This window comes from Liolophura sinensis, chromosome 1, assembly GCF_032854445.1.
Source record: "Liolophura sinensis isolate JHLJ2023 chromosome 1, CUHK_Ljap_v2, whole genome shotgun sequence".
Taxonomy (NCBI): Eukaryota; Metazoa; Mollusca; class Polyplacophora; order Chitonida; family Chitonidae; genus Liolophura; species Liolophura sinensis.
Genome location: NC_088295.1, coordinates 12,123,271 through 12,135,526, shown reverse-complemented (window position 1 = coordinate 12,135,526; position 12,256 = coordinate 12,123,271). Strand labels below are relative to the sequence as shown.

The window sequence follows — 12,256 nt, the reverse complement described above, 5'->3', positions numbered from 1 at the left end:
GTATAATACATAGGTTACCTAACAGTTCAACCAAATGTTGTGTTGGTGCTGTATTTTTTCATTAGGATCCTACCTAATCCTACCTTCCACACAAACCTAAAAACACCTTTTTAAGACCAATACACCAATAAGGATCGTGCAAAACGAGCAACTGAGTCATGAATGAAATTTCATGTCAGGTTATTTACCATATGTACGCCTAATAATAAAATAAAAAATTTTAACCTATCTGTGCCGGAATTAAATGGTTGCAGAAAACCAATTCCTCACTTCCATGACAGTATCATCCGTCATATACTGTAAAATTAGTCATTTTCCAAGTTTAGAGATACAAAGTAAAACAACAATAGGGAACTACACTCACTGTGTACCACAAGCCATGTGGATGAGAACACCTCTGATATAGTATTCACATTGTTTGTAGCAAAGCACTGGTATACTCCTGCATCTGTCAACTCCACACTGTTTATAGTCAGCTGTCCGTTTTCTGACACACTATGCCTGCATAGTAAACAAAATGATGAACACATTGCTTTATTTACAGCAGCACAATATACCCATATAGGAAGGCACATGGAGTACATCTACATAAAAATCCTGTCCAGACAATAATCCAAGAATCCCATTCATAGAAACCATTTGTGTGTACATTTCAGGAAATCACTTACCGTGTACTGTCTAGTGTTGATATCTTCTTGGTGTTGAAGTACCATGTAATATTAGGAGTAGGTAGTCCTATCGCATCGCAGGGTATCTCCACCGTCTCGCTGAAGTCCCTCGCCATCTTCTGGTGTGACACACCAGGCACAAAACTGGGAGGAGCTACAGGCCCAACACAGATTTATTTATTTAACTGCTGTCTAAGCACCATAAAAATTTCTCTTATATAATGCCTCTTATAGGTGAAGGAAACATGAACACAACATGAGCAAACGGGAGTAGCAAGTTTTAAGACAGGAAACAGCTCTGGGTAAATGTTGCCCAAACTGACAACTGGAACGACCAGCGCAAAAACTACATGTATGTCAACACTTTTGCAAGACCATCATTACAAGGTGATAATAATTTCTTGTATTTACTTTATCACTGTTTAACACCATACTCTAGAATGCTTCACTTACACTGATGGAAGTCAGGTTTATCTGTGCCACAAATTAAAATATTTTAATAATTAGAGTTGACACATGTAACTTTAACAATTTAAGAGTCATAGACAGCAACAGCTACTATTTTTGTTATCTGATGAAATACTTGATCAATACTTTTAATAGTGATTATCCATCAAACAAACATTTAAAAATTGAAACAAGATGAGAATACTGTAGAAATGGATGTGGCCACTTACAGAGAACGGTAAGGTTAGCAGAGGCAGTGATTTTTTCCACATTGCCAGCGCTGACCATGGAGGCCTCACACTGATACTCCCCAGAGTCTGCAGATGACACAGTCTTGAAGGTCAGTCTCCGGCCAGACTCACTGATAATGTACTTCACCCCATCACTTAGCAAAGGCTGCCCTTGATTCTCCTTCTTATACCACTGTATTCCCACAGCAGTTATAGGTCTGGTGATATAAAGTTTTAAAAGTATCAATAACAGTGTTCTGTAGATGAATCATCAATGTGTTCAAAGCAAAAAATTAAGCCAAAACTGTACACAATACACGTATGATATGGGCATAGAACAGCTACTCTTGACCCGAAAGCTTCAAGAATCTATATGATTAGAGTGTACCATATAAATCCCTTTTTTTCAGCACAGTGTATTAATTATGTTATTCCAGACAAGAACATACGGCCTTGTAATCTGAATCATCTTTAGCCACATATAAATAAACTGCTTAACTTTGAAGACTGCTGCAGAAGAAAAAAACATTTAAAGTCAACCTAAGGTTTCTAGGAAACAATGGACATTCTTTACACATACACAACAGCAAAAAGCTGCCAAATGCTAATCTCCCACATTAACATACCTAGCATTAGGGACACATTCAAGGGAAGCAGACTGGGCCTGCTCTACAGACTCTGTATTTTGGGGCCGAACCACAAATGACAGTGGGACGCGACTTGTTCCGCCCCCTAAATCTGAAAACAAACAAATATAAACTCCCACTTTTATAAATGTATCTACAGGTGATTTACAGCAAAACACTTTCATACATGTCCAAGTAGGCAATCTCATTGAGATTCATCTCACATTTATACACGGAATTAACAAAAATCTGTTATCAAGCAGGAGTGGAGGATAAGGAAGCTTACCACGCCTAAAATCAACATGACTTCATGCTGTGAATAAGTACATGTAAGTACTGATACATTCATCTGATGTAGGTACTGATACATTCATCTGATGTAAGTACTGATACATTCATCTGATGCAAGTACTGGTACATTCATCTGATGTAAGTACTGATACATTCATCTGATGCAAGTACTGATACATTCATCTGATGTAAGTACTGATACATTCATCTGATGCAAGTACTGATACATTCATCTGATGTAAGTACTGGTACATTCATCTGATGTAAGTACTGGTACATTCATCTGATGTAAGTACTGATACATACATCTGATGTAAGTACTGATACATTCATCTGATGTAAGTACTGGTACATTCATCTGATGTAAGTACTGATACATACATCTGATGTAAGTACTGATACATTCATCTGATGTAAGTACTGGTACATTCATCTGATGTAAGTACTGATACATTCATCTGATGTAAGTACTGATACATTCATCTGATGTAAGTACTGATACATTCATCTGATGTAAGTACTGGTACATTCATCTGATGTAAGTACTGGTACATTCATCTGATGCAAGTACTGATACATTCATCTGATGTAAGTACTGATACATTCATCTGATGCAAGTACTGATACATTCATCTGATGTAAGTACTGGTACATTCATCTGATGTAAGTACTGATACATACATCTGATGTAAGTACTGGTACATTCATCTGATGTAAGTACTGGTACATTCATCTGATGTAAGTACTGATACATTCATCTGATGTAAGTACTGGTACATTCATCTGATGTAAGTACTGGTACATTCATCTGATGTAAGTACTGGTACATTCATCTGCCAATGTCGATGGTGAGTGACTATTTCAAAGCTTGGGACACTTCCAGAAACAGATATGGAAACTGAACAACAGCTCTCTTTAAATATTTCCAGTATGGAGAGATTTTGTGAAACTCACATGAATAAATAAGAAGACAACAGTAATTAGATACATACATGTAGTGTAAATATGTATATGTATTCATAATGAACTTCTTCATCGCAGTGGCAAATGGACTCAAGTAAACTTGTAACACACCTACTGTATTCATATATGTAAGAGGCACACACATAACTAACAAGATAAATTCCAGAACCTTGTACGGTACCCATATATGTTGTTCTGAAATTTAGAGGATTTAGCTCTCTTTTTTCGAGATGGTTATTATCCAGTGGGATTAGCTATAGAGGTGTGAAAGCCATAAAGCCTCAGTGGGCAAACCAAGGAATAATTCACCTCCTGTATCGTGGTATGTGCATCTATGACTGCTTCCTCTGACCAATTATCTGGCTTGCCGGGTTATTGTTTTGGATGGCACCACAAGTGTTTTCAATGTATCCTGCCACATCATGGCCTGAAAGGAGCCCATCGTAATAAACATTGCCTGCCTCATCTTGTAGATGTACATTTTGTTGTTGTTGTTTCACCAGCGGTGGCAGACATGATTGTTTGAAATTTTACACAGTTCAGCAGCCTGTTATTCACAGTGCAAGAACTTGATGGAGAATTCATGTATCAATGTAACTGGCACAGGGCTTCCAGGGCTAGAAAATGCTGGGTAAAAAGTGTTCCAGTTACATAAGGGAATTATAGTATGTAGTCTTTGTAGGACAATGCCAGATATCAATACATTATGGCTATACGGTAAGTGACCTAAAGTTTCGCTCCTAAAGTGATGTACCGGTAGTTGTTATTGAGCGCCGCAGGAGAGCATCAGTGATGGTCAGGGGATTATACTGACAATTCACGAATGTAATACACAAGCACACGCTTCACTGCACAATTAGTATATGCTCCTCCAACATCACTCAGCAAATCCATACTTGCAAACTAGCCCTACCAGCACACAAGATGAAGATGTCTAACTGCAACAAAAGCGACACCTACACAAATGCGATTGCACCATTTGGCATACTGCACTAAAATTGGTCAGGTTGTTTTATACGCAGGCAAGTCAACAGTCAACAGGATTTGCTCTGTCTCCGAAGAGAGTTTATACTAATTTGAACAAGGCATCTGTATATGTGAATAAAAAAAAGCCTCTTACTTGTGACTTGTAGATTATAGTCAGGACTGCCACTGATGTTGCCTACATATCCATTGTTGATTTCTGCTGAATACACCTTCCCATTGTCAGAAGAATCCACAGCCAGCAACACTAAATTATTGTCCAATGTCACATAATGCTTCAAACCATCATGGTTTATTAAACCAGCCCTGTCCTTCCAATGTACAACAGGTTCAGGGTAACTGTCTATTGGAGGCAGTTTTAAAATTGTGGCAAAACCTGCTTCCACAGATATAGGTATTGCACTGGTACTGGTAAATGGCTTCATGTCTGTAAATAAACCAACAGTCTGAGACACATATCCTATAATATTTGTTTTGCTTCACAGGGTTCAGTTCTGGACCCAATATACATATGTAAGGGTATTAAATATCTCACAAAAAGTTACACATGTTACCCATATTACTGTAAAAGCTATATGTAAATAACTAGATTCATATATTACAACTTATACCGTTAAACTTTGTTACCAGTCATGCTAATAAGGGGTTTTATGGTATACACTACACATAAATGAATTTTTGTTCGTGATCTCCCAGTTCATATACAAAATAGTGTATCATTTGATTAACTTGATTGTCATTCTGAAGAATTTACCCTAATTATTCTAATTTGTAGAACAGATATTAATCGTTCTTATAGGAAAGCCTACATTTCTCTCCTAGTTTTTTTGAAAAGTGAAGACATGAATATGTTGTTCATCAGATGTACTAACCATAAGCTGAAAAGGGAGTCACATTCCAACTACAATTACATGTATACTGGCTAAGAAGAGCAGGCCAAATGTCACAAAAATTGGACGAATTAAAGTATCTCTTTCACAACGGCGGTCAATTTTATGGGTTGAGAAAACCAATGTGCCTGGAGGGAACCACTGACCTTTGGTAAGTTACTGGTGAGCATTACTATGAGTGACATACAAATATGCATGTCATACTGATGATAGACAAGTTGTCTTTGACCAACATTAGACTGTGCAAATCACCACACCAATTTTATCAACCACTTAAGATGACCAGGTCTGTACAAGGATCATGGTTCACTCCTGAAATAATGTATCAATGCAACTAAAGTTTGACTTTGGCTCATTATTTTGTCTACAGAAATGTAAATGTGACTTACAGGCAACCTGGAAGAGGAAGCGGGGACTGATGATGGCCCCTAAATAGTTGCTGGCTACACATTGGTAGAAGCCCGAGGTATTGATGTTAATGTTGATCAGGCGGAGGGTGCTGAAGGTGTTATTGACTGGCTCCAGGTACACGCCATCCTTCAGCCAGGAATACAGGGGTTGAGGGGTGCTCTGAGCCCCGCACTGCAGTGGCCGAGAGTTACTCTGTATCCCTGGCTCATTCACAGAAGGTAACTCAGAAAAAAACTGAGGGGGTTTATCTGAAATATAAATGAATGACACCATTAGTGAAGATTCAACTATGGATGATAGCAATGTATAATTTGATACTCAGCTGAGGAATTCAAAATTGGAAACATCATGAAAACCAAATTGCTGTTCTTTGAAATCAATTTTCTTTCCCTTAAATGTTTGCTTCAAACCAGGAAGCTACTGGCATCCTTTTCTTCAATATATACAACACACCTGCCACCCATAGTGTATTTATGAACAATTAAAGCTGGTATATACAGTACATGTTGACATGTCTAATTACTTGCACAGGCACCACTCTTCATTTAATAACATTGACATGAACCTCTTGACACTTAAAGGAGAAGAAAACATAAAATTATGACACCATAGGCTGAAAAGAGCACATTTTTTCTGGAGGTGCCAGCAGCATAATTTTGCAATTTTTCCTCTCCATACATGTAAAGCCTGAAAGCAGCAAAGCTGGCATAAATCCCTGAGTCCATCGCATCCTCCAGCTTTAACACCCTGCAATTTATGCTGGGGTGTGTTGCCTCTCAGCCGGTGCGAGTGGTTAAAACTGGCGGCTTGTTCGTGTAAACTGGGAACCCACATCCAACATTCCGGTTTCCTGATCGTCAAGTTAAAAACGAACTGTACTGTTCGCTACCTTTTGGGAAGAAGAGCTCTACCGGAAATGTAGGAACTGCACTTCGGCGGTTTCCAACGGCAATTCTCCTCCTAACACAGAAGACTTAGGACTAGTTCTAAGGCAAAATGGAGTCGCCCACAACAGATTTTGATGCTGACTTTCTTTATACTTTATCAACTTGAGGTACATAATAGAATTTGTTTTGTGGCATGCACCTGCAAGAAAATGCATACTCTTTTCAATGGTATTTGTTTGATATTTAGTTTTCTTCTCCTTTAAACACGATTAATATCAATTCCCAGGTCTTCATGTATATGTACTAGGCTTGGTTATTTATACCCCTTGAGATGTTTGAGGTGATAGTATTTTATTTTGATTGGTGTTTTACGCCATACTCAAGAATATTTCACTTATACGACGGCGACCAGCTTTATGGTGGGTGGAAACCGGAGGAAACTCACGACCATCCACAGGTTGCTGAAGACCCTCCCACTTACGACCAGAGAGGAAGCCAGCATGAGCAGGACTTCAACTCACAGCGACTGCATTGGTGAGAGACTCCTGGTCATTACACTGCGCTAGCACATTAACCACCTGAGCCACGAAGGCCCCCAGGGTGATAGTAACCAAGTCCGTAATACTTCCAGAATACACATATGAATGTATCAAGTAAACATGCATGTATGAAGTAAAAATGACAATGACAGTGACATCATAACATCTCAGTGTAGAAGACAAGTGGTCTGGGGACATAAACATTTTCTTATGCACATGTGTATTCTATAAGCTATATCAGCGAGATGCATGGGTATAAGGCCTGATCAATATTTTCATGAGACCGATGTGCAAGTGATCTTCAAGACAAATTATATACCCAACATGCTGGTATGACAAATTTGTCACAATGAAGAGCATTAGATGCTAGAATGCTAGAATTAATACCAGTACTTTAACCAACACTCGTCGTGTTTTCACGGATGTCACCGACAGCATGCCAAGTCCAACATCACAGCTTACACGATGGGAAGAGCACAAGGCCCAACAGGGGCCTTAGCTGAGCTGACATACAAATACCTGCCTTAGATGAATTCATACTTAGTCATTTCCAATTCAATTTGTAATGGTGTGCAATTTACTTGTTTCAAAAAGATATTATGAGAAGTTTTTTTTCATGTGTTGTTAGCTGCTGAATGACTAGTACTTTTTTGAAAATGAAGGCAAGAAAAGTTACCGACTAGTACATTGTCTACCCGCGTAGCTATCTGCTGGCACCTACATGCCTATCTTTGTAGGTATACAGACGAGTGTTACTATTGACTGGCACGTCCTTTCTTGGCTCTGTAGGTGTACAGAAAGGATACCCAACAATAGTCAGCAAATACAGTAGCTTATCCAAGGCAGACTGACTAATCGCACGCCTAGAATTTTCTCTGAATTGTGATAACTGTGTACATTTCTCTTGTGTCTTGCATTCTGATTAAAGAGGACTGCAAAATGAGAGTGTCAGCAATATTCACCTTAATTTGAACATATGCAGAATACTGTTACCAGTACAGATTATTTTACCTGCAGCAAGTACAAACTGTAATGGCTGATTCATTCATGATATATATTTAATTGCATGCACCTATTTCATCACTGTTCTGCCTGCACAAAGCTTAACATACACTTACATTTAGAGGTTAAATTACAACTCCAATATGAAGACATTTTGTTCTATTTTATTTTACTGTATAGATGTACATGAATGTGATGTGTACTGTATATTAATATGTGGTTTCAAGCTGAATGTACCCATACATGTACAATGTATTTCATTATCCTGCACATGTGCTCACAGAAGCTCACCAGAGAGTTTTCTATTGAGACCACAGCTTTTCATGTACAAAGCTGATAACACCTTAGCATTCCCTTCAGGATACACTGTTTTCACATGGGAGAACTAGAGAGCCCGCAGAGACAGAGTCGTATTTGTTGGCAATTGTTGTGTATACACAATTGCATGACAGCCTGAACATGATACAGTGACAAGGATCTGCAGGTAATGTGAGGAAAATCAGCACTCCAAAGCCTGTGGTCCACACAGCCCGCCCTCGCTGCCATATCAATATCCCTGATTGATCAGCAGAAAAGGGTGCCCGGCTACATGTTCACCACTCACAGACACGTTCACCACTCACAGAACACATTCTCCTGCAGTGACTGCAGCCCCAGGAACAATTCTCTCTGCCCCCATCACATTTCTATATGATGTGTGACAGATTCACTATACAGAACTGCAAGTAATTAATCTGATATTTTGACCTGGGGCAATGGTTATAGACATGTTTCATCTGAAACAGGTCAACAAAAAATTCAAGTCAGTGACAACCCAACCCATATGTTACATAGCGAAAAACATGACATGTCTACACTTTTCATACTGAATATATATACAACTGGGCCAATGCAATCAACAGACATGTATAAAAAAAAACATGTCCAGAAAATCATATATGTTGTTCTAAACACGTACATATTTCATATTGCTGTCAATAATATGATCCAGAAATCAGCCAATAGCAAAAATTAATTGTTTTTTTTAATAAAACTTTATCTAGCACTTCACAAAGCTTAATGGACATGTCATTTTTCTGTTGGCTAAAAATCAGTGGTGCAGAATAAGTTGGTGCCAATATTGGAACAAAATGACACCATAAAGGTATATTTGCAAAAACACCTCATGTTTGTACCCTGTAGTTGAAATACATCAAGGCATTTCATAAGCCTACATACACAGGTACATCTAGATTATGTATACTTGGAACAATACCCATGAGTGATGACAAAAGACTCGGGGCATAAAACCCAAAGATAACATGCCAACAGACGTACATGTAAGGCTCAGATATGTATGCTGGGGCTTTTGTCTGTATTTCTATGAACTTTTGTGAACCTGTGAACAGGATATACATGTATACTGAAAATATAAAATGTACATGGCCTTTTTGTACCACTGCTGTACATGTAAATATTCTCATGTTGGAAAGCCTCTATTATTGAATTTTTTTCTCTTTGTCTTATGATTACAATTTACAACATACAATTCGATGCAAATGACGTAAACATTGCTATATCTAAATGTAAATACACACTATTGATTGAGATGGAAATGAAAGATTTTGAAGGTCAGTGCTAGAAATCCATATAAGATTATACCCAGAGCCAGACACTTAGCACAGAAATAAATCCTGACTGGAAATAGTAGTAATACTTTACAGGTACAGCTATCACACAGCAGGTTTGCTGAAGCCTACACATAACAATGGGTCACATAACTGAATGTGTGAGCTGCGTCTGGTATGCCCTCTGTTTTTCACACTGCAGTAGTGTGTGTTGATAAGGTATCTCCTGCTGTGATGTTATCCCTACACCCTCATGTGAACCACTCAGCTGTAACAAGAAGCACTTCCTAAGGGCCCTACCCCAACCACCTGAGGCTGCTTACTACCCAAACCCACTTCAACACTGCAGTTTAACATATTACAATCCTTTTCACAGATCTGACAAGAATTCAGCATGAGGTGGTTCAGCCCTACTGTCAACATTTTATTGTCCTAAATTGGTGCAGTGTAAGTTACATTAGATTCAAGGCATGTAAATCTGTTTACACTGGGTCATTATAACATGTATATTAAAAACAGGTCTAAGCCGGGTAATATTTATATGTCGTTTTATCCATGCACAAAACACATGGATATGCCTATGTTATTTGTACAGGTATGTCTCCACAAACATTGTTTAACTTTATTGATTTTTTTAATGCATGCATCTCTATTTCCTTATAAAATACCCCTCACAACTGCCTCTACTTTTCATATGCAAAAAATGACAACACATAAGTAAGGTATTATATATAGATTATTACCAGACAATGCTGATATCACCCAGGGTATCAGTCGTAGTAGGCTTGAATATAGGACTGAAGCTGTCATACATACATCTTAACCCCAGGGTTGATGTCTGGGCCAACCTCATTATTACCAAGTTGTAATCTATTTATCATACTTGTACACATTCATGTATCCCTTTATTCTCCAAAATAAAGGCATTTCTACAAAACAATCACATTTCAGCAGGTGAAATCTCCAGATACATTACCATTATGTGTGATAAAGCTCATATATGAATCACATTTACCTGCACTGTGTAACATAAGGACAATTATTAGAAATCAAAACGATAAAACCTTAGAATGAATTATTGTGGTGTAACAGCAATATTGTAGCCATATTGTGGGGAAATGACACCATAATAAAAGATATACAAAGTACGCACAGCATTAACTAAATTATACTATTGGATATACATATACGCAATTATATGATTTGTTTGAGTTTTAATATTCCATTCATTTATCAGAGATCAAAATGAATATTGGTGCGATGGTCCTAGGCCAGTTTTAAACACGCACTGGTCTGCCTGGCCTGTAATTTGCCAACATTAAATTCAGTTAGTCATGACCATATCTACAAATAAACAATCTTCCACAAATATGGCCTATATTAGCTATTTTTCTTTTCCTTTGGTAACACATCATGACAGTACATGCCAGTACAGCATACAGTGAATATACATATTCATGCATGTGTTTATCTCTAGAGTGGAAAATAAGAAATTGATGAAACCTGCATATGAATTCCAAACTGCAGGTCATGATGTTTTTAACATTTTGGCCTTTCATGTACCTTGTACATGCATAGCTTAATAACCACAAAGTTAACATAAAGCAGTGTTTGGTATCCTGCTGTCCTTCAAGATACACCTGTGTACAGCAGACACCTGAGCATAAAGCATGCTGGCCTGATCCTTGCCAAGTTCTCTTGTATTAATGGAAGGCATGTCAGTACATGTATTAAGGATAACCTCACATGAATTACCATGTATGATGTACAATAAACACTAGCACAGTGTTAAGAATGGAGAGGACTATAAAGAGGAAGATCTGTAAATAGCCATGACCCATACATGAGAATCCTTCATAAAGATTCAGACCATGTCGTCTGGGAAACTTGCAGGAATGTTAGAACTTAAAAACATCCCGCTACCTGTCCTAACGTTATTAACATCTCCTTATATCAGACCAAACAGAAACAAACAGTGATATACATGTATAAATATAAATATTCATGTTCCCCTCAAACAGAGAGCAATGTTTTGACACAAAACACTTGAGAACAGTGAGTATGGAAAAGCCAAAAAAGCTGAGGGGCATTATTCAATATATGTACATTACAGTATGATAGATTGCAGGTCAAACCTATACATGTATAGCAAAGAATTTTACTGCATTTACACATAAATTCATAACTATACTATACCTATTAGTACATATCTTGACATAAGCGCCATTTATGTCACAGATAATTTTATCAATTTAACATACCCAAGTAACAGTCCAAGTTTTACCAAGCACTGGCACTCTTGGGAGACATATCAAAATATTGAGCTCATTGTATAAGATTAAATACACTATAGAATTATACTTTACTTTAGATCCTTGTGACACATTCAAATTCAAATCCTTGTGACACATTCTATTTCACAGACTTATTTGATATGCTTCTTAAAAATTCACATTTTAATACCAGCAACTAGAAAATACAAATATTGAAATGCTCATCTTTCCATGTATGGATTATTATTATGCGTATTGTGTTCATTAAATCCCATTAGATTAATGATTATTATAAGGGATGCATAGAAAAGACTATCATATAAGTATGATTTTGGGCAAATGCAAAAAACAAGCGTGCGCTTCTCCTATCATCTCTAAACACAGATGGGATTTGCTTGAAGAAAAGCGAAGTATCTCTGGGTGCAGATGTGAAGTCAG

The 12,256-nt window shown here is 37.6% G+C and overlaps 1 protein-coding gene across 1 annotated transcript in view; it reads right to left on the bottom strand.

Annotated features, from left to right (window-relative positions):
• The window catches only part of LOC135469126 (protein sidekick-like), a 43,747-nt gene that overhangs the window by 27,851 nt on the left and 3,640 nt on the right, over positions 1-12,256 (bottom strand). Inside the window, exons 2-7 of the mRNA XM_064747661.1 lie at positions 5,489-5,758; positions 4,346-4,636; positions 1,972-2,083; positions 1,346-1,563; positions 669-822; positions 365-501 (exon numbers count right to left, since the gene is read on the bottom strand). Of these exons, the coding sequence (XP_064603731.1) occupies positions 365-501; positions 669-822; positions 1,346-1,563; positions 1,972-2,083; positions 4,346-4,636; positions 5,489-5,758 (1,182 nt within the window). The remainder of the gene's footprint in view (positions 1-364; positions 502-668; positions 823-1,345; positions 1,564-1,971; positions 2,084-4,345; positions 4,637-5,488; positions 5,759-12,256) is intronic.